Here is a 24,707-nt window from a genome sequence, read left to right as displayed (position 1 = left end):
AATTACCAAAGTTTTGAACACACAAAGTGTTCTTCTTCATCCGAGCATTTTTTTATTCGACTTTTCAACCCATTAGTCATTTACGGGTTGCACAAACTAATCCAACAAAAAAATGGTTTGAGTTAAAAATCTGATAGTAAACAGACACCTGTCAGAGCCCTTCACAACTGTTATCATGAAATACCACATGGAACGACTCCAACAACGACAGAATGAATTCCTGTCCTGACGCCTAGACAGGAAACGAAAACAATTATTGTTGAATTCCCAAGGAATATCCCGGCAAGTGAGTGAAATTTATGGAGGAAATAAAAATTTATCATTTCTCGAAATTCAATTTCCTGCAACACACTTTTATCGTTCGAGAGAGAGAAGCGAGAATTAGTTTTATTACCTTCAGGATCCAGGAGACGTTGAATATTGAGATGATCATGTGCAAGACGAAATGCATGGTCGAGCCGAGCATTTGGATGTTTACGAGCGATATTATCAAAATCGAAGAGCTGTGGTTGCCATTTATGCAGCAGTGCACAGAATGCCAAACCGTCTGTCCACGAGGTCGTAAAATTTTTTATGTCAACGCCTGGATAGTTCTGTAACAATTAAAATGGTATATATGACAATCTCGTTTAGTTGTTTCAGTTTTACTGTCCGTGGGAAGCATTTGGTATACCTTGGTATTCAAACGACACCAGGCGAGCAGAGTTTTTTCCAAATTAGTTTGCTGCAGTCCTGCCATTAAATCCTTCAGGTGATAGTGTACCTGTACATGTTACAAGTTGATTAAATGTTGGGTGTATCAGTTTGGCGTTGAGAAAAACTTGTTACTCGATACCCTCTTACACTTGATTTTACGCAATGCATGGGAGATACTGGACTCGAAACACGCAAACCACACTCTCTCAACCTTAACCAAGCCAAAGATCGTATTAAGATCACTTTCGGCATTGGCATACTTTGATACACCTCAACTACCAAAATCGTTCATTCACACATAAAACAAGATTCGTTATGAAAGTACTAATATAAAAAAATGAAAGATGAAAGTATGATGATTTCTTGAAGGATTTTTAAGAACTTCAAAATTCTTTTTTTTAAATCCTTTTGAACGTCAATTTTAGCAGTACTTTACCAGGCATTCTATAATTATTAAATAATCCTTTTTCAAGATTGAAAAACCTAATTTAATTTTGAAACCTAATTTGATTTTTTAATAATTTTAACTCATCAACGTTTGAAGTTGATTTCTGTAGCAAAGTGGTAAAACTGTCTAAGTCGACTTATCTCCCAGTTGAGTTTTTGAGGAATAGCTCCGAATCTACGGCAGATAACGAAATTTTCGTAATTGCATTTGTTGTAGCAGTCAATCCGCTTTGCAAAAAAGGTTATAACAACAATTTTGCTATCTCCCTTAGATTCCGAGATATTCATTGAAAACTGGTCAACAGAAATTAGAAAATTAAGAAACATATTTTTCAAATTTTTAATGAATTTATTTGAATTCAGAAAATTTCCGTGGCTCAATTAAAAGTCTCATCGTTAATTTTCAATATTAGGCCTCTCATCCCTAATTTTTTGACATTATTCCTTTTTTTTATTGATTGTTATTGTTCCCTCCAGTTAAAATTCACCATGCTTTCGCACATATATCATTTCTGCTTTAATCCCTTGCCCATCGGCCATCAATATGATGAAAATTCATTGTCATCACTATCCATGTATTATATTCTATCACCCGTTTTGAAGGCGGATAAAGAGCCCTAGTAAGCTAAATGAATACGTTTAAGCTGTATAAAACCATTGATACTTCCATGTCCATCATTACTTCTCTTTATTACAAACAGAAAAGATGATTATTGATTGAAAAAAAAAGTCGAGTGGAAATTGCTCTCGCGAGGGTATAGATTTCGACAATAAAAAAATCCTTTTCAACATCAATTTAAACACTGTTTTAAGCACATCAAGGTTTCAACTTTATTTTGGAATCCTTAGAGTCCACTCCAGAAATTGAAAAATTAAGAAGTCTATTTTTCACCGAAGATTCATGAAATAATAGAGAGTTTGCTAATATTGAAAATTAAGACCTTTTCTATTAATAGCCGATAAAAAAAACCTAAATATTCTACACATGTTCGTCTAAGCAGATAAAATAAACATAATGACTATACAATTAAATGTAACTACATATAAAAAAAATGTCGAAATGAAAATTGTAAATCCACTGCAGACAGTGTAAATAAATCACGTAGATTTTCGCGCTTTAAACAATAAAAAAAATACTGATAAACAGTAAATTTTCCATGCTAAAAATTATTTTTTCAAATTCGTGATGAATTTATTTGTATTCAGAACATTCTCATCGTTCAATCAATCGTCGTTCTCTTATCCCCAATTGTTTTGATACTGTTGCTTCCAGTTAACATTCTTTATTCTTTCACCCATACATCATTTCTGCTTTAATTCCACTCCCTCCGCCAGGGAATATGATAAACATTCATTGTCATCGGTATCTACGTATTATATATCCTATTACCCGATTTGAAGGCGGATAAAGATCCCTAGTAAGCTAAATGAACCGTTCAAAGTATATGAAGCCATTGAGAATTCCATATTCATCATCACTTCTTTTTATTACAAACAAAAAAGATTATTATTAATAAAAAAGTCAAAAGGAAATTGCATTATGTCTTCTTTCCGCCTGATAACTCCCTTTCTCCACAGATCTTTGATAACTCTCGACGTCAAAAGAGATTTGCAGAGAAGTTTATTCTCTTCGGATATGGTCGAGCAGGCATTCAACAAGAGGCGAGGAATTTTCAGGGCCTTAATGGGATTTTTATTGTTTGCGCACGTTTCGTCAGTGGGACAGGCTATTTCGTTGGGCAATTTTTCAGTAACTCCATGCTTCTATCAAACGAAATTCAGAAAACGGATATACAGAGTGATTTAGAGGTGAAAAAATGTGTTTACCTGCCAGTGGAGAATTATACTCCACACCAATCCAAGTGTCAATTTGGGATTGCCATCGACAATATCGTTGCTACTTATGTTCACGAGCTTAACGTTATTCTGCTCTAAAATTTGTAGCGCCTTGTTAACGTTGTTGAGATGATGTACTCGCATTCGCCCACGTTCTCTCTTCTGCGGAGAATTGAGGAGAAAATAATTATTAGTTTCGTCATGCATGCATCGAGCATCATGTAAATACGTCTGTATTTGCTGCACGGATGGAATTTTTTGCAAGAAAAGTATGTGTTGGGAAAGTCGAGCCAAAGTGAACACTTCTTACTTTATTTGAACATTCATCTGTGGAGAGTAAATTTATCGATTTAAAATATGCTTTATAATTCACTCATTCGTTGAATAAACAATTCGATGTTTTAGCATTAAAAATAAAGTTTCCATAATGTCTCATTCTCTCCTGAATGCGTCAAGAATATCCCAGCACTTTGGCTATTTTTTTTCCAGTAAAATGCTTTTCTACTTCCGTAGTCGAACATTAGTGCTTTTGAACTCCACTGAACCTCAAGTTTCCGGATATTTACAATGATTTTATTATTTAAACTTTGCAGGTCTAAATTTAAATCTCGACTTTGAACTATTACAAAACATTTTAAAAATCTTAAAAAAATTAGAATGTTTACATTTGGAAGAAGATTCATGAAATAATTAAAAAATTACAATTTTTCAAAATTATGAGCATTTTCTATAAATGATTTATAAACAATTAATTTTCCACCATAAAATCATTTGTTCGGAATCGTAACTAATTTATTAATATTCAGAATTTTGCCAGAAATGCATTTCATGCTTAAGAAAATAAGGTTTCTGAAAGTTTAAATAATTACAATTATTTATTTATAAACCACGAATGTTTAAAAAATAATAATTTTGTGCAAAATGCAATTTAAATGACACCAAATATTCTCACGGAATTTAATTGACAAATTTAACGATTGAAAATGATTGATCTATGGTGTGGTCTGTACCACACTGTAAATGGATTCTATAGGAATTTCATTTAAAATGAATGAATCATTGAATCCACAAAATTAGAACATTTTCAATGAAATAAATACCTGAGTTATTAAGAAAATGAATAGAAAATTTTGAAATAACGCGTTTCAAATTTGATTTATTCCATTGCTTCGAAAAATTAATTAAAAAACAAATTCTTGTTTGATTCAAACAGTTATTGTTGCCGTCATCAAAAACATGAGAATAGAATGCAATAAATTAAGTCGTTTAGAATTTTTTCCAGAAATCCATAGGGACTAACTTTTGGGTGGTATTGTCTTGAAATATACCATAATTGGATGAAAGAAATTGTTTATTTGTACCTTATAGGAGACTCCTTTAAAATGAATAAATCATTGAATCCACAAAATTAGAACATTTTCATTGAAATAAATATCCGAGTTGTAATGAAAATGACTAGAAAAATTTGGAATAACGCATAATTTTTCCGGACGTACAATACAAATATCTATCCCAAAATGTTGAAGTTCCCTGACCCCAAGTAGCACTCGAGAAAGAATTATTTACCCCGACGTACACCAATCCTTCTTTTTTTCAAATTTGATTTATTCCATTGTCAACATTCCTCCGCCCACAAACGTGACACCAGCAGTACCAACGCCCGCGCTATTCTCAATGCAAATTGCGCGCACCTGTGTGTAATTCTGGATGAAATAACATTGGGACGGTAATTTTTTAAATTCTCGTTAAAACCAGACTCAGAATGTTGTCCAGTTAAATATCATTTTTCCCCCTATTCACCAATTTCCCTCGTTTTTTTCCACCGTGATGCAATTCCTCGGGGCAATTGGTAGTGTCGAACGTCGAAGCATTCACATCCAAGCGAAATCATTAAAGACCCATTGAAAATGATTGCGTCATTACGCAATAATGTATTGCATCGGACTCTTGATGGAGGAGACGAACGGCTACAGTGTTTCTTATCCCCTTTTCTTAGCGCCAATAAAATTGTAAACATCCCTTAATAGTCCCGAATGAATTCATCAAATGAATATTTGCTATTTTATATCACTTACGTATGTCTTCGATGTGAGAACCTCCAGGAGTGAGAGCAGTCGATTTCCATCTCGCAGGTCGATGAATAAATCTGACACTGGCTCATCATTATTCTGAAACAAAGAGTAAAAATGTGAGACTGTATTCATGAGGTGGGTGAGCCGGTGTAACCCCTGATTCCGTAGACCTTCATTAGGTTACAAGTTGTTGGGTACTGATTGCATACTCTCCTACGATAAATTAGCATGTACAGCACTCGAGAAGCCCGAGAATTTGTCTTAATTTGCGGAAATATAGTTTCTCTCGGGAATTGAATGATTCAAGAGGTCTTTCGATATTTTAAACCTCTACGGGTACACTGGGGTTACTCATCACCCTACTGCATTATCTCAGGATTTTTATTCTATGGGCAAACCAATTCCAAGTAATCTATTGGTGTCAATTATTGGGGTTTTTGCATTTACGTTTCTTCGTTGGTATTGACCCGATACCTTTTTCGAGAGGCTCTTTTGATTGGCAGCTTTTAATGATAGCTTTCCGTAATTGTTTCTTATTTGCTATATCTTTAAACATCGCGTTATCTTAAGTATTTTTATTTATTTTTATTTCCTTTCTACTGGCCATAGACCTCCCCGTGCAATGTGAGTGTCTTCCACTGATGTAAATGTAGCCACATTACTCAAATAAATAAATAAATAAATGAATGAATTTTATTCAACTTTCGCCATTTCTCTTATTATTTAAATCAGACATCGGCATAATCATAATTTTAAATTACAGTCAAATTTTCAGTAAATCAATTGTTAATATTACGCACTAATTTTTCGACTATTAAATTAACCATCAATGCAAATATTCAAATTGTGAATTATTTTATCCATCATCAACTTGAATATTCAAATTCCGAATTATTTTATTAACCAATAATTGATAAATTTAAATTACCAATTATTATATTATTCTTCAAATTTCAATGAAGATACGTAAAAACTTGATTATTGTAAGGTGCAACTTCTCATAATATTACTGAAGTGATGATTGATGCCAATCTATGATTTTAATGGATTATTCGTTGAGTTGAATCGCGCACTGATAGAAAAGATACAACGATTTAGTTGGTGTTAACGAGGCTTCTTAACTATTACAGCCATTCGTTAACTACCAACAAACCCTGTTAATAGTTAACAATTCTCGTTAACAGTAACTATATCGTTCTGTCTATTCTAAATCTGTTCAGGACAGAATATCACAAAGATGTAGCACTTCGCTATTGCGATTCTAATTCCAGATAAATCTAGAAATGGGCAATGTGGTGATAAACCACCCCAGTGTCCGTAGAAGTAGCGCCCAAGAGGAGTACCCGTGAAGGGTTAATAAACTATTAGTCATTTGAGAGGAGAAAAACAGTAATGAGGGGAACATGACTTCAATTACTCTGATGCATCTGGGTCAGCATTAATGAGTCCAGTGACTCCCGGGGGATTAATTCAGGGTTATTTACCTTGATGAGTTGTGAATTAATCCATTTTGCGAATGTCTTCTTCTGCACATCCTCTCTCTCATCTGGAACAAGAATAAGTACAAATTGTCAGGATGATTGATGTGAGCGTTACTAGGTAATTAATCCTACGGTATTTCTTCAAGATCATTTTCATTACATCCAGTTCAGTGGTTCATTATGAATTAATACATCGGAATTTTCGTAACACTGTAAATTTGGGTCAATGTAGACGGCATTATGACAGATGAAAATCGATTTGAAACCCGCTGCACCGTTAGAAATTCACTCTTGACGTTTCAAATAAAGAATCTTGAAATTTTAGTCAACTACTTTACAGGGGAATTTCGGTATATTTTGCTTTCGAAAAATAAGTACATTTTTTGAGTATTTAATGGAATTTGAATATTCAATTTTTCATGTCAACGAAAACTACTGATAATAGGGAACTTACATGAACTTACATAATTGTTTCGTCAATATCCCCTGACCTTTCTTAAGGATATCCAAGTACTTTGGCTATTTTGTCTTCAATAAAATGCTATCGTACTTTTGTAGTCGAACATCAGAGCTTTCATTTGACGTCCATTTGACCCTAACTTTCCGGATATTTTACAATGATTTTATTATTTAAACTTTGCAGGTCTGAATTTGAATCTCGAAATTGAATCGTTAGAAAACATTTTAAAAATCTGAAGGAAATTAGAAACTACTTTAAGAGGAAGATTGGTGAAATAATTACAAAATTGCAATTTTTGAAAATTACGAACATTTTCTACGAATGATGTATAAACAATCGATTTTCCACCATAAAAATAATTTTTCCGGAATCGTAACACATTTATTCATATTCGGAATTAAAAAAAAAAGGTTTCCGAAAGTTTAAACAATTTCAATTATTTATTTATAAACAAAATGTTTGAAAAAATAATAATTCTGCACAGAATGTAATTTTACTGACTCTGAATATTCGTGATCTTTATCAAAATTTTCTCACTCATTTTATTTGACAAATTTAATAATGGAAAATGGTTGAATCCATTGTGTGATCTACATCGAACTGTAAAAGATACTTGGATATCCTTAAATTAATTAATATCAGAGAGATGAGACCAATTATTATGCCTACATATCTCCGGACATGGTCTAAAAATAGTGCATTCGAGCTGTTGTGGCTAAAATTGCTTATCCTGACACAAAAAATAGGAAATTTTAGAGTTGACGAATACATTGCTTCCATTCGGAAGAAAAACAAGCAAAATTAGACAATCGAAAAAAATCGCATATACAAAGCTTCCATTAGGGAGCAATAGCATTCAACTGTTACTTGAATTTAAAAAAAAATTCAACAGTGTAGAAGGCTAAAAGATCGTTTGGAGTCACCAACTCGTCCAGAAATTGCGACAAACTCATTGAAGCATGAATGAGCACACCCTTCCATCGATACAATCGACATCGTGTTAGATGTGGACCCATTAAAATCATCTTGAACTCTCGAGGGATATCCCCACCTCGTCAGTAAGTGCATGTCGACTACCGTGTATGGGCCACCGTCTGGTTCTTCGGACGACCGACTTCTTGCCCAGTCACCCCGATACATCTTTGGTAGCATCCGGATCTTCGAGGCTCGTCAATCAAGAGAATAAAATGAGAATCGATTTTTTAGTCGAGCGAAAGTTTATGAATCAAGACGAGAATCACAGATCGATGAATGAAATTCGAAAAACGAGTCTAGACTTATTTGAATTTCTTTCTTTCGGGAGAAAGAGAGGTCATAAATCAAGTAGATAAGTTCGTGAATTAATGAATTGTCGATGGGTTCTGTCCACGGGGAATGAATTATTTTAAGGAGAAGGGTGATGGGCTGATAACGATGAATTGACGGTTGAGCATCGTCCTCGGGAGTGCGCAATGCTATTATGATCGTCGCGTGGCGCCATTGGTGTCATTGCCCCTGACGGTTAAATAAACCAACGTGCTTCATTGGCGGTATTACGTGATCCCCAACAATGTAAAAGGAACAGGGTGATCTTTCTAAAAGCAATAGACTTCTCCATTCTAAGCAATTAAACTCTCAAACGATTCCGTGGAATACAGAGAAAACTCATTTTCAGGGATAAGTTGCTAATCTTCACACGGAGAGAAATATTCAATAAAAATTACGTATATTTTCCGTAATTCCGGAGCGAAATGTGGTTGTAGGAAATTTTACGCAACTGTCAGGGAATTTTTCCAGAACGTTCCATAATTTTTATCTGAAGCTCCTGTGAAAAAATGCGATACCGTCACTTCAATTTTCTGAGTCGATTCCGTAATCGGTGAGCGAATTGTGAGTTCCGTAATTTTTACTGAACTCACTGTAGAGTGAATTGAGGGCTACAAAAAAGGTAATGACAAAAATTTCGTTATATCCCTTAGATTCGGAGATATTCCCCGAAAACTCAGCTGAAGGCTGAGTCGACTTAAATCATTTTACCGCTTCGAGACCAATTTTACAACCGTCTGACCTTGATCGACTCCAATCAAGCACAATTTAGCCTTTGTCACATGAAAAAAGGGCAGTATATAATTCTCAGAAACCGAATTTTATTACAGGGTCTGCAGCACCTGGAGCCCCGCAGCCAATAGACACCTGACGTTTCTCTCGCCACGCTCCACTGGCTATTAAACACTTGCGATATCGTTTGAATCCACCACTAATTCGCCCGTATCAATTTTAATCTACCCAACAATCCTCAGCATACACTGCAACGCCCAATCGTTGAATTCGTAATATGCCAGGTTTATGTCCAGTGAATGAATTTATAATGAACTATTGATGGTGAATTTATATCCTGCCATTCTGTGTTGTCAGTGATAAATTCGATATCATACAGGAGAGTCAAGATATTACGGCTCTTTCATATCGCTGGTCAATTCGCCCCTGAACTTAATGCATTTCGCCACGCCGTTGGTGGCTCATTCGATGATTAATTAATTCTTATCACGCGAAATTGATTGAGATTGAATGACGATTTATCGGTCCAGTTAGTATCACCGAAATAATGGGCATTGCGCGCAGGTGACCATGAAGGAAGATGAATAAAACATTACCACATATTTGAAGACTGTTCAGGTCTATTGATTAATTGATTAGCATTCATTCGTGGGCTCCAGATAATTGATGACTCATTAATGAAGTGACAAATCGATTTTTCACATCTTCCTGAACATTTGATTGATTCGATAACGGAAAAATTGAGAGCAAAATAGCAGATCTCTTCTTCTGTTTTTCATCTTCACTCCGATGTATTATTTTTGATGAAATTTTTGTTGACAATCGAAAACAATTTCTCTAGGAATTTTGGCCTCGATTCACTGATTCTTAAAATAAAGACACAAATAATAGAAATGTAATTTGTTCGTTAGATGAAAATGCACTGAGAGAAAAAATTTGCGCTGACGACCGCTGAGGCCAATTTCCTATCGTCTTTATTTAATCAATTAATTCGAAATGTAATTTGTTATCCGTTACATTCCTTTAGTGATGAATTAATAAGTACATTTGCCCTAATTTCTAGATGACTGATAGGGTAGTACATCCTCAGCATCATAAGTCATATTGTTTATGTGTTACGGGGAAACTACTATGAATTTAAAAAGTCGTGGGATATTGGAGTGCGATTTTTTATGCATTAAACATCGATTATTATAAATGTCTAAAAACGAATAATTAGTGCAAAATCTTGATTTTTTGAAATTCGACTCTTACACAGCTAATTACCTTTTGTTTAATATAAACATTTTCGTCATTCATGTAAAATAGACATAAAAATTATCCTTAAAATATTAAAAATATATTCTCGATTCTTTCAGAAATATTTTTCGGGCTATTCGACATGAATGGTGCAATTTTATATTAAAATAATAACGAAATTATTTATATGTTAAATTCTACTATGACAACTGCATTGCCAAATTTTTTGACAATGGATGAATAATGGAATAATTCATTTCATAAATTTGATCAAGATCTTTGCAAAAAAATAATTTACAGTTAGAAAACCTTGTGCACACTGAGAAAAAAATTTATTCCTTCCAAGAAAATGTTATTGGTGATATCTTTTTTATACTCTTAGTAGAAGAAAATATCTCTTTTGGAACGTATTTCTCCAGGCCAGTCATTTCCAGGTGCTCCGAAATCAGTTCCAAGCGTGAGAATTATGGTGATCTATAAGAATATTCTTCTCCATATGACCTCGAAGAAACTCCAATAATAATTATTAACATTTGGAATTATTCCAATTTTCTTTACCTGAGAAAATCGCCAATTTGTAAAATCCGGAAGATATCGGAGAACATTTTGTCAAGGTCATATGTAGCATAATAATCAGATTGTTCAATATCACTGTAATTTTTGAGGATAGACTTGGACTCTCTGAAAATGACTGTCCTGGAAAAATTCGTTCTGAAAAAATATTATCTTCTGACGAGAATATCAATCCTTGGCAGGAATAATTTTTTCTCTCAGTGTATGGTTTTTAATCGCTTAATAAATGATTTAAGAAATCCCAGATCAACGAAAATTCACAGGTCAACAACTGTACCCTGGTGACTATTTTTCAATCGATGACTATCGAGCACATACATCGGGTACATTCCGCATGTACCAGACACAAGGTAAGGCAGACAAAGTAACGGGTGATGGCGAACGATACAACTTCCGGGGGCACGTTCCATGGAAGTTACTTTCATACATCCGTCTCTCATTCCTGACATTCAACAATCATGTCATTATGAGCTTTAGTTCACAGTGAGTTAAACTTCATAAAAAAATCTGCTCTATGGTGACCAGGCCAATTGCTGGACGATTAAAGGAAATTCGAGTTTCATGGTAGGATCTAAAATAAAAGAATCACCTAAATGGGGATATGATGGCTTTCATACCCTCAAGAATGTTTTAATCAGCAGAAAAAAATGGTTTAAAGTGAAAATAACAAAACAACGAATAATTAAATTGAGAAATAGTTGAATGTAGCCGAAACCCCCAATTTCTGGACGACTGGGTCATATTTTTATTTATTTATTAAATGTTGATCGATAGAAGAAAATAATTGATCACATGATTATACACAAGGGATATTATGGAGGGGTGAAATAATTAATACAATTTTCATTTTATTTGAGGAATATTCAATGCAAGTTAAAATCGTCCAGAAACTAACCCACGACCAGAAATTGACCTGTTTGGCCTAAACTGTTTTTTTAAAATTCAATTTACATTTTGAAAAACTGAAAATCATCTCAAATAATTGTTAAAATGCGAATCATCGGTCGATTCATTCAATTATATTATGAATGCGTACTTGCTTCGGTGGTATATATACTATATTATGAACATTATTAAAAATCTTGTCGTAGTAAACACGTGTCGCGTTTACTTCGCAACGACTAGCTAGAACTGCATTGAAAAATCTGCTCCAAAAAATGTGTTTTCAATGAAATTTCGATTTTAATAAATTGAACATGATCTGAAACCATCGTGAAAATAAAAACAATAGGAAATTACAGCACCTTTTGGTGCTTTATTTCCCTTTATTCAATTAGATTGTGTATGGACATTATATCGATACCTTAATAACAGACAAGCGTATCCACATAGGGAACTCATAAAACTTACGCTTGTCTGTTACTAAGGTGTCGATGTACTTTAGCTTCTTTGGGCTGTTCTCAGGCCCGAGGGAGCTAAAATAATTTAGCGAAAAATCGCATATTTTGACAATTTAATTATCGTTATTATTTTCTCCAAATCTCCTGATCATTCGCGTTGATTATGAACAAAATTATTGAAGATATTGCGAGAGTTGAAATAATGTTCAGAATAATAACTTTTCCCTTTCCCTCCGAGTCTTTCAGGTGATTCCGGTTTGGATTTGGTACACAAGACAATTTGGGATGAAGAATTTCGGAGAAATGAAGAGGTCTACTTTAAAATCACATTTCCTAATTCAACTTTTATTAAAAAATAATTGCGATTGTCTTAAACACGTGTAAAAATAATTACACTCACATTCCAATCCCCACAGCTTCATAAACAAAACCTGCTCCTAAAATAAATAATTCCGAGAATTCAATTAGATTTTGAAAATAAAAAATGTCACTCTCCCTTCGAGTCTTCCAGGTGATTCCGAGCTTTGGATTTGGTGCACAAGACAATTTGAGATGAAGAACTTCAGAGAAATTAAAAGATCCACTTTAAAAGCGTATGTTGTAATTCAACTTTCATCAAAAAATAATTAAAATCGCCTCAAACACGTGTATAAATAATTACCCTCTCATTCCAATCCCCCAACTTCCTACACAAAACCCGCTCCAAAAATAAATAATTTCCGAGAATTGAAATAAATTTTGGAAGTGAAGACTTTTCATTCTCCCGCCGAGTCTTCCAGGTGATTCTGGGCTTTGGATTTGATGTACAAGACAATTTGGGATGAAGAATTTCAGAGAAACTAAAAGATCCACTTTAAAATCATATTTTCTAATTCAACTTTTGTCAAAAAATAATTGAAATCCACCTCAAACACGTATAAAAATAATTACATTCACATCCCGATCTCCACAACTTCATAAACAAAACCTGCTCAAAAAATAAGTAATTCCCGAGAGTTGAAATAAATTTTGAAAATAAAAAACTGTTTACTCTCCCTCCGATCTTTCAGACGATTCTGAGCTTTATAATAGATTCATAAGACAATCTCGAGTGGCGAATTTTTGAAAAATGAAAAGATCCCCTTAAAAATCACATTTCCTCATTCACATTTTACCAAAAAGTAATTCAAATCGCCTCAACCACGTGTAAAAATAATTACCCTCCCATTCCAATCCCCCAACTTCATAACCAAAACCCAACGTCTCCTTCCCTTTTCAATTAAGATAAAACTCCTAAATCCTGGAAATTCATACTTCTCCCAGCCCCAAACAAATTCATTACTTTACCTTCTCCAGCGAACAACTACCACCGCGCTCCCGCCAATGCACTCGCATACGTAATCTCTCGATAAGATAAAAAACCGCAAGACGCCACGTCGTGATAACCCACTCCCCACCTGACAACCCCCCTCCCCTCCCTCACCACCGCAAGACAAAACACCTTCATCCATGTAATTCATAATCCGCCTAATGTGTTGACACAGGAGTTTTACTTCTACCGAGAAAGCATGAGCAGCTGTTTTACCCAGCACGTGGTTATCGCGATGAGTAAAATAAAAACTGTAAAAAGTCCATAAAAGACCGGTTCACCGTGGAGATTCACGACCTGCATATCCCGCTCCAAAAACCCCGGAGAAAAATGAAAGAGGATTAAAAAAAAAGAAAAAAACAAGAGAGATAAAACCATCAAACTCCAGCAGAACTCATTTATTTTCGCATTCGCATCTCCTGATGAACTCAATCTGCCGGAAACTGATGGATTTATGTTGACTCTGGAGGCCCAGTGCTCCATAAAATCCCGATTCAGAGGCTTTGAAACATGAGACGAATCGACGAGTTTTATTAACATACCGATATAAACGACTTCCATCTTGATGCTGGTGGAGTACGCAGCAACGCCAGCGTCAACGTGATGTATCCAAACAGAGGGGGGCACGTGAGATGTACGAGAAAAAATAATTGAGAATAAAAAAAAACACAAGACGAGGTCTTCTTATTCACTAGCCGCCATGGACGATTGGTTTCGCCGGCCGCAGTGGGCGGCTTATTTTCACTCTTTCATCCGCTGAAATTTAATCACTTTTGCACTTCACGGGGATTTTTTTTTTCGGTAAATCGGGCTCGATAAACACTGGGGGCCACCACTCCCTGATGGGCACTTGTTGATTCACACTGTCAAAATGCACGCAACATGTTTATTCCAGGTTTCTCGCCATTTCAACTGACGATTTATCTCTCACTCGCACAATTCACTTCACTTTCTCCTTCGGAATTACACGAAATTGGGTTCAGGGGGGGGGGCAGGTCAAGGGGCAACGGGAATTTTCACTGTTTTACTCGGTTGAAACGAAAAGAGAAAAGGAAACATTAGCGATCTTGACGCTGGTGCGAGCGTCCAACGACTGGCATGCGTAAAAGGCTGCCGGTCTCGTCGCATGCTTGGGGGAGATCTGGCAACTGCGGAACGGGTGGACTGTTGCTTCGGGGCCTCTGGCGACCTGACGAGGCCGGGCCCGCTCGCCACAAAGTCCTCTCTGCCTTGGTGGGTTTATTTTTTTCCCCCTTTCTGTTTTTTTTTGTTTTTTTTGGAGGGGGCGAGGGATTTTGGAGCTGGGGAAATGTCAATGCCGAGGATTTTTAGAGGATGGGGGTTTTTTAGCGAACAGGTTTTTTTGTTCCCTAATTTCAATTTTAAGACTGAAAAATATAGACGTCAGTTTATTTGTTTGTATTAAAAGTGTACAATGTCAAGGATTTTTACTGGAATTTCAGGTATAATTCTGGGACATTTATTATATAAATGGTAGATGTCAATGCGGCGGATTTTTAGAGAATGGGTGTTTTTTAGCGAACAGATTTTTTTGTTCTCTAATTTCAACTTTAAGGCTTTGAAAAATATAGGCGAGGTTGGGGTAAAACGGACACTTTTGACTTTTTTTAAAATGTTAATGAGGGGTTGAAATGTTGATAAAATTTAATAATTTTTTTTCAATACAAAGAATTCTTTCCCTTTGTAACGAGTCTAAACTGAGCTCAATTGATAAATTTGTTTCTGAGTTATGAACAATTAAAAAAAAGTCGAAAGTGTCCGTTTTACCCCACCCTCCCCTAAACATCATTTTTTTTTGTATTGAAAATATACAATGCCAAGGATTTTTGATGGAATTTCAGGTATAATTTAGGGACATTTCTTATAGGGGAGGATGCGGTAAAATGGACACTTTTGACTGTTTTTTGAATATTGTTAGCTCAGAAACAGATTTATCAATTGAGCTCAATCTAAGTTCATCACAAAGAGGAATCATTGTTCTTTCTATTGAAAAATAAAATTATTCCATTTCATGAACAATTCAACACGTCATGAACATTTCAAAAAAGTTAAAAGTGTCCATTTTACCCCACCCTCCCTTATATAAATTGTAGTATTATCATTTAGTGGCCATCCATTGGAATTTAAAGGAATTTCCTCGTTTGAAGAAAAAATTCAATGAAAATTGAAGATTTAAACTGAAATATTCCGGGAACATTAATAGAAATCCGGAAAATTGTGTTTTTGTGGGGTTATTTTCCCCTTTCTTTTTTTCTTTTGGTTTTCTTTTGGAATGGCTGAGGGGGGTGGGGAATTTTGGGGCTGAGGATTTGTCAGTGCGGCGGATTTTTAGAGGGTCAGATTTTTTTTAGCGAACAGATTTTTTTTGTTCTCTAATTTCAATTGTAAGAATTTGAAAAATATAAACATCATTTTTTTTGTTTTTATGAAAATTACACAATGTCAAACATTTTTCTTCGAATTTTCAGGTATTATTCTGGGACATTTATTATGTAAATTGTAGGATTATCATTTAGTGACCGTCCATTGGAATTTAAAGGAATTTCCTCATTTAGAATTAACCATTTGAAGAAAAAAATCAATGGAAATTGTAGATTTAGACATCAGTTTTTTTGATTGTATTACAAAAATTTCTGTTTATCTGGAATTTTTTGCTTAATGTGAATAACAGGGATAATTCTGGAACGTGTGTATTGTCTAGTGACTGTTCTATTGGAATTGAAAGGAATTTCGTCGTTTATTTAAAATTCACAATTTGAAGGAAAAATCAATGGAAATTGTATAAACAATAATACAAGATTAATCTCATACAATTGTAAAAACGCGAGTAATGAAAGAAGGAATCATGTTTCAATCTCAATTATCCAATGAAACTATCCACATTATCATCAACATCAAGTAAAATGAAACTTGAAGAGGAAAAATTTCTGAATGATCATGCCAGCAGTCAATTACCCAACTCGACCGCAAAAACCTCCGAGTTGAAGAGCCCTCGTTGAGTATATTTGAGCGAAAAAAAGGTCGACATTCATATATGAATGAAATCTTTCTGTTCGGCTTTCGGGTTTATCAAGTTATTTTTGCAGTCGTCAATCCAATTGTGAAAATGTGAGTAATGAATGAAGGAATAATTTTTTAATCTCAATCATTCAATGAAACTATTCACATTATTATTAACATCAAGTAAAATGAAACTTGAAGAGGAAAAATTTCTGAATGATCATGTCAGCAGTCAATTACCCAACTCGACCGCAAAAACCTCCGAGTTGAGAAGCGCTCGTCGAGTACATTTGAGCCCGAAAAAACCAGACCCCCATATGAATGAGGAGGGGATCTGAGGCCCTTGAGAATGAACGTTCAGGTGAAAGAGCACGTAAGGCCCACGGAGAAGCAGGTAAACAGGAGAACAGGAGATCGAGGAGGTGAGCAAGGCTCCTTACCTAATGGGGCCCAGGAGTAAATCCCGCCTTTCGAAAAATCCGGACTGCGGTCCCGCATTGAGATGCTCTCCCTCGATCATTACATGTAAATTTCCAGAGAGCCATGGGAAGACATGGCATTTTTAAGACTTTGAAAAATATGGACATCAGTTGTTTGTTTGTACTAAAAAAAAATTGTATTTATCTGGAGTCATTTTCCAAATGAGAATAATACATTGTCAAAAATTTTGGCTGGTATTTCAGGTTTAATTCTTGGATATTTATATTATCTAGTATCTAGTGACTGTTCTATTGGAATTTCCTAATTTAGAATTAACAATTTGAGGAGAAAAATCAATGGGAACTGCCGATTTAAGCTCAAATATTACGAGAAAATTAATGGAAATTATTTATAATATGGAATTATACTATTATTATCTAATGAAAATACGGACTGCGGTCCCGCATTGAGAGGCTCTCCCTCGATCATTACATGTAAATTTCAAGAGAGCCATGGGAAGACATGGCAATTTTAAGACTTTGAAAAATATGGACATCAGTTGTTTGTTTGTACTAAAAAAATTGTATTGATCTGGAGTCATTTTCCAAATGAGAATAATACATTGTCAAAAATTTTGGCTGGTATTTAAGGTTTAATTCTTGGATATTTATATTATCTAGTGACTGTTCTATTGGAATTTCCTCATTTAGAATTAACAATTTGAAGAAAAAAATCAATGGAAACTGCCGGTTTAAGCTCAAATATTACGAGAAAATTAATGGAAATTAGGAAATTATTTATAATATGGAATCATACTATTATTATCTAGTGAAAATACGGACTGGGGTCCCGCATTGAACTGCCTTCCGTCCATCATTACATGTAAATTTCCAGAGAGCCATGGGAAAACATGGCAATTTTAAGACTTTGAAAAACATGGACATCAGTTTTTTGTTTGTATTAAAAAACATTGTGTTTATCTGGAGTCATTTTCCAAATGAGAATAATACATTTCGTTATACGTTTAATGACATTGTCAAAAATTTTGGCTGGTGTTTCAAGTATCATTCTTGGATATTTATACTATCTAGTGACTGTTCTATTGGAATTTTCTCATTTAGAAATAACAATTTGAAGAGAAAAATCAACGGAAATTGTCGATTTAAGATTAAATATTACGAGAAAATTAATGGGAATCAGGAAATTTTTTATAATATGGAATTATATTATTATTATCTAGTGAAAATCCGTACTGAGGTCTAGCATTGAACTGCCCTCTCTCCATCATTATATGTAAATTTCCAGGCTCTAGCCATGGGAAGACATGGACACGAGGCCAGAGCTGCAAACGAGGGTTAATGTCGGTTATATTGATGTTTGTATACGAAAGAGTTTGAGAAGGGATAAATTCACAGTCTGGTCAACGCCCGGAAGATTAAATGACGCAAAGTGATATCACTCGGTGCGTTTTAGTTTAGAGCGGTAATTGATTCTAACGCGAATTCCAAAAAGGGCATTGTCCTCTCAATTTTTGTAAATCGATAAATCCACTCTTTGAATGGAAAAATTTACGAATTTATTTGATATTTCCGTGTGATATTGTTAGAACTGATTTGCTTCTCTTGTTTCATTCCATTTCATCACTTGTTTTTTGAATATGATGGAAATTCGTAATTGTTTGCAATCTGATAGGTATTTTTTGCGATCTTATTGGAATGGCTCTTCTTCTTTTACTTACACTCGCAATTGAAGTACATTGAGTGATTGATTTTGACAACTTTAAAAATATGCACCAAATTGTTCGATTTTTATTGATTTTCTCATAATAAAAAATGGTAAATGTCTAGTAAAAAAAATGAATTTATCAGATATTTTTGTATATTATTGTTAGAATAGATTGTTACAATAGCTCCTCTTCTTATATCAACTATTTTTTAAATATATGAACAACATTCATAATTGTTTGGGATCTCTTGAATCGGATAGAGTATTTTTTTTAATGAAGAGACGAAGCGAAAATCAAACAATTTGGTTCACGATCGAAAAGGGCATTATTCTCTCAATTTTCACAAATGGATAAATCCGTTCTTTGAATAACAAAATGATGAACTTATTTCATGTATTCGTGTAATGTTATTAGAATCGCTGTCCTGCACATTGTTCACTCGATTGCATCAACTATTCTTTGAAGAAGTGAATAAAATAAGGAGTTGTTTGTATTTTTTAACCGACAAATCTATTCTTGAATACCAAAAAAAAAAATTGATGAATTCACCCATACGGAAAAATATATATATAGTCCGAAAATGATATATTTCATGTATGAAATCGGCCTGATTTATATATAAAAGTTATGTTAAATATAAACTGATATATGTCTCATATATACCTTATATACGTCTTATATATATTCGAAGAATATATTAAATTGACCTATATTATATACATTTTTAATATATTTTTCCATGGGGGCATTGAAAACTTTCATGTAATATTGTTAGGATGTTTTTTTTTCTCTTCGTTCATTGGATTTCATCAATTATTCTCCAACAACACCGAGAAAATTCCGGATTGTTTGTGAATTTTACAATGACACACTTGGCAGTAGTATCTACAATTCTTCCGCATAATTTATGCAGCCTTATCAGTTGTCACCGCTAAAAAAAATTCATCATCCACGGAATTTGATAAGAAGGAGAGTTCATTCCAGTTGCACTGTGAAATTACCAAAAAATGCGATGTAGCAGCGCGTATTATAACAATTCTAAAAAAAGTTTGTGTCGCATTTGGAGTGGAGTTTGAAAGTAAAATTAACGTATTCTAATTAACGCTGATTAGAGGCATCTGGTTATGTGTCACTGAGACGCTCACACGTGTTTCCAATATTTTTCTTTTACTTTCGAGGAAGTACTTACAAATGTCATCGTCCATTTTTCGTCGCTCCGTCTTTTAGTTGGGTTGAGGCGGGAAAGACGTAGCTCGAAGGGGAGACATCACTTATAAAAAAATGTTATTACGTGGCTCACTCGGTCGGATAAATCTGATAATGAAAATTGCGTTTTGGGGTCGGAAGGGGGGAGAGCAGAGCCGTTGAAGCTATTCGAGTAATTCTATAAACCGAGATGACGCATATTAGTTTAAAAAATTCTGAAATTGATTCAGTAATTAAAGCGAAATTATTTATTTTATTTATTCATCTCTTTGGTGTTACAAACGTGTTCTTTGTTTTACACCTATGTATGTCTCCTCCTTTCCTTAAGGGGATACGTCGGTGAATATGTAATCATAAATTAATTTTGAAATTTATAAATTTTACTCTATTCTAGAGACACGAAAAATCTATGAAATTCAAAATTCATTTATTCATGATCTATTACGAATAAAGTCAAACAAATGCTTAACTTTATTCTTTGGAGTGTAACGAATATTTAAAAAAAAAACTAAAATCGTATGAAAACTACGGCGCAAGGAGCATTTTAAAGGTAAAAATAGGAAGAAATGAAGTTTTTCGTGGTTATACGGGGCAAAATCGATCGGGTCAAAATGCGGGAAAATAATGAATTTTCCTCCACTGGCTTGAGAAAATTCACTAAACGTGAGGGTAATTGTACTGAAACTGTAAAATTTACCATTCATGCTATCGAAAATTATCCCATAAATGTGAATCATTGCTCAATATTCCGTAATCATTCACATATGTAGAGAAATTTTTTTATGGCGGAGAATTATATTTTGTACGGAACGCGGTATGGTAAAATTTCGCTTTCGTCCGTCTCCATGTGAATCACCTAAGAGCCAGAAAAAATCTCCTACCGTTTGGGAAATTTTGCTGTACAGGGAACAGTAATTTTGGCATCCAAGATGTTTTTTTTTCATCGAACGAATAGTAAGAAATCCTCCCAGGGAACTAGTAACTTTGAAAATAATAACAATCACGTGGAAATCATGAACATCGTGAAAATCGCGCGATTTTCAACTTGGCAATCAATGAAAACTGAAGATAAATTCTTCCCTATGAACTATGGATCAACGTCTTTTTCCAACACAGCAAAAAAAGTGTCCGTCGCCGGAATTCACATTTTTCTCTAATGTATACCGAGGAAGGAATTTATGAAAATGTAAAAAATATTTCTAAAGTGCTGATTAATAAAAAAAAAGGTTAAAATACTTCTCATTGAAAAGTTAATACACAATTCATTCTTAGCAGAACCTGTTTTGGATTAATTAGTATTAAATTTGATAAACCAATAAGTGTTGATAAATCAATATTTGCGTTGAAATTGTTTAAAAAAGAAGGAAAAATTTTGATTCTTGAAAAATGTGCCACTGTTTTTTTGTCGAACAAAGTTACTGAAAATCATTGCTTTCCATTCCACGAAATTGCTGGAAATCATTGGAAATCGCGAATAACAATGTTGGAAATCAATGAAATCAGTAATCATGGAAATCATTTTGGAAATGAGATTTCTTCATTGAAATCAGGTATTTTTTATTGAACTAGAATTTCGCTCCACTACTACCTTTCGTATAGTAAAATTTGCCACGATTTTCAAGTACTTTTTATTCAACTTTTCTCTCTTTCCATCTAAAACGGAAAACTACAAAACAATTTTCCCCAGTCTGCAAACAATCCGCAGCTGCAAATCCAAATACTTCCCCTAATTTCCAACTCTAATTATTAATTCATACTCGCACATAATTATTCATTCGGACAAATAACATGATGAGTTCTCCCGCTGGTGCCCTCACCGGAAGTGAAGCACGAAAATAAAAATGACGATAAATTTCCCGGATGCTTCATGAAATCCCTTCATTCCCTCACCGCGAAATAATGCAACACTCTCTCAGGCTAAAATAATAGCGGCATTATTTCAACAAATGATGAAGTTACATCCCGCAACTTCAGCACATTAAGTCAGAGTTATTACAGACGTGAACCGGACGCCGAATGTCAAGGTCTGACAACGAGAAAACGAAAACATTGAAAATGAATCGAGCACATTTGTCATCGATTCGATAAATCAAAACATTGAGAGTATCTTCGCGATTATTCTCTCCCCCCTATCGGTGTGATAACAGCGTAACCCGCGAACGTTCAAGGCCTACTGCACGAAAAAGGGAAGTTTCCTGCGACAATCGGTCTCGAAAGGCGCCGACGCACACTCTTAAAAATTTTCGTCTGAATTTTTCGAGCTAAATATCGGAAATTTTTATCGTGTTCAAGTTCCACTGAAATTTCAGGTAATTTTGTCATTGAGAAATCAAATATTCCATTGATTTGACCAATTGAGAGACCAAATGATCTGGAAATCAGTAGAATACACTGTTAGAAAAAAAAATGAAATTTCATGGATAGTTGACTACTAATCTTTAGGCCAGTGACACTGAATGCGATTTAGGGGAAAAAAAATCATGAAATTTCAGGTTTCACTGAAAATTCAGTAAAATTCTAGAATTTTGAGCACCTTAAAGAGGAGAATTACATAATTTATTTGAATTTCCAATCTAATATGAATATTCAGTGCCAAATTACATTAAATTTTCAGTGAAATCTGAAATTTCATGATTTTTTCCCCCTAAATCGCATTCAGTGTCACTGTCCTGAAAATTCAAGGATATATTTACCGGAATTTTCAAAAAATGCAATTTTGACAGTTCTCTTTGATTTTTCCACGAAATTCTGAATTTTCAATAACGAAATTCCTTGAAATTTCAGTGGTAATTAAAATCGATAAAAAGTTCCAAAAAGTGTAAAGGAAATTTCAGACAAAAATTTTTGACAGTCTACTTGATTTTTTAGTTCAATGATTCTGTGAAAATTCAGAAAAATCAGGAAAATTCTGGGAAAAATTGAAAATTCATGTCATTTTGTTTCTCAATATTCATGTTCCACAAAAAATTCAATCGAGTCATGAATTTCCGTGAATTCGACTTAAAACTTGAAATTTCATAAACATTTTTTTCCTAAATCCGATTCAATGTCACTCTCACGAAATTTACTATAATATCTTCCATGAAATATCAAAAAATTTCTACCAGTGCACTCCCCAGTCTTCAAATCATCCAACAATTTTTCATCCAAGAAAACCGAGAGATTGAAATGCCACTGTTATTATGCATGTTTTACTCATCGCACGTCTCCTCAGTCAGGTATAAATAACATTTACGTGGCCAGTGACTTAATCCGTGAATATGTAATTAGCAGGTATCGTGACACGTTCTATATATTCTGTCAGTCTCTCAGTTGAAACTGTTTCGAAAAATTAAGAATAGACAGAATATCGGGTGAAATGTATACTTCACTTTTAGAAAACCCGTGCGTTCGGTGGCCCGTCTTGCCCCGATCCAACTTTTTTCATGTTGAAATCGACATTTAGGTGATAGATGATAGAAAAGTCTAGAATATTCTGAAATATTGTCGGAGGGCCTAGAGAGTGCGGATTATAGATTCAACCATAGAACTATTCTCAAACATATTGATTCCTTCTTGAACTCCTCAGGATTGAATATTCGAAGAAGTCATATAAATCGTTACGAATAGTACCTAAAGAATTATTTTATAACCACATTTGTAGTTTTGTATTTTTTTTTATAGCAGAATAAACCACATAGTTTGGATGCTTAAAAAAAAAAACCATAGAACTACAGATTCACCCATTTTCAATCATCAAATTTATCAATTAAATTGCGCGAGAAAAATTTAAAAAAAAATTCTTTAAGCTCGAAAAAAGCAATTATTACCTTTATTCTCCCAAATTTGTCGATCATAACTCTGCGTCTTCACCTCCTCCCCTGAATTTTTAACGACCCAACGCACTCTGCTCCGTTCCATCTCCAAATTTCAAAACCGTTCAAATAAATAACTGCCAAAATTGCTTTTGCATGATCTTATTGCTGTGTCTCGAGGACTGATAAATTTTTAATCTAGAAGCTATACAGATAGCCATGTAATCTGTGTATTTATCCACAAACTTGTCTTTCAAAATCGAATAATCGAAAACACCTCAACAATCGCCGAAGGTCAATCCCTCCAAAAACTGAATCAATTATTATTCGCTATCATTCTCTTCCAGTTTATCATTTCCCATTCTCTCAGATGAAAACAATTGCACCAGTCATTGAAGAGCACAAAATCCTGAGTGGCTACGATTACAAGTCACGCGGTCAAGAACTCCCATCACACTGGCAAGAGAGTTTGTGAGTAAACGGAAGTGATAGAACGCGTATTGAAGTCGATGCCGGCACCGGGAATCATCAAACTGGCCGCCTACTATACGGTCAGGGTAGTGAGAGACCGCGCTCATTGGCGATTGTACTCCCATTGGCTGGATAACACGAAAAGTGATTGCTATTTCGCCAGCCACGTGGGAAGTGCGAGACATGAAGAGAGTGGGTGTGGGTCAACCAACTGTAGTCGTTATCAAAACAATTCTTCATAAACGACAAACGATGAGGAATAATGCAGTAGTGAAGCGGTGAAACATCACTGATTAAGAAGACGACTGTAGCTCTTAGCTGAGTTTTCGAGGAATATCTCCGAATCTAGGGGAGACAGCGAAATTTTTGTAATTACATTTTTTGTAGCACCCAATCAGCTCTATAAAAAAGGTTTAAACGGAATTTTGCTAGCCGTTTTAGATTTCCAGATATTCATTGGAAACTGACCATTAGTCAAAATCGACTTGAACCGTTTTACCGATTTGCTACTGAATTCGGTGTAACGCTACGTGCTCGTGT

At 34.5% G+C, this 24,707-nt stretch overlaps 1 protein-coding gene across 1 annotated transcript in view; it reads right to left on the bottom strand.

Annotated features, from left to right (window-relative positions):
* Window positions 1-24,210, bottom strand: part of LOC107040970 (dystrophin, isoforms A/C/F/G/H) — a 332,601-nt gene extending 308,391 nt beyond the window's left edge. Inside the window, exons 1-6 of the mRNA XM_015261308.1 lie at window positions 23,712-24,210; window positions 6,536-6,597; window positions 5,055-5,147; window positions 2,971-3,141; window positions 674-763; window positions 395-593 (exon numbers count right to left, since the gene is read on the bottom strand). Coding sequence (XP_015116794.1) covers window positions 395-593; window positions 674-763; window positions 2,971-3,141; window positions 5,055-5,147; window positions 6,536-6,597; window positions 23,712-23,802 — 706 coding nt within the window. The 5' untranslated portion in view covers window positions 23,803-24,210. The remainder of the gene's footprint in view (window positions 1-394; window positions 594-673; window positions 764-2,970; window positions 3,142-5,054; window positions 5,148-6,535; window positions 6,598-23,711) is intronic.
* Window positions 24,211-24,707: the final 497 nt, after the last annotated feature.

Source organism: Diachasma alloeum, unplaced genomic scaffold (assembly GCF_001412515.2).
Source record: "Diachasma alloeum isolate Michigan unplaced genomic scaffold, Dall2.0 Dall_scaffold_00351, whole genome shotgun sequence".
Classification (NCBI taxonomy): Eukaryota; Metazoa; Arthropoda; class Insecta; order Hymenoptera; family Braconidae; genus Diachasma; species Diachasma alloeum.
This window is presented reverse-complemented; position numbering and strand designations above follow the sequence as displayed.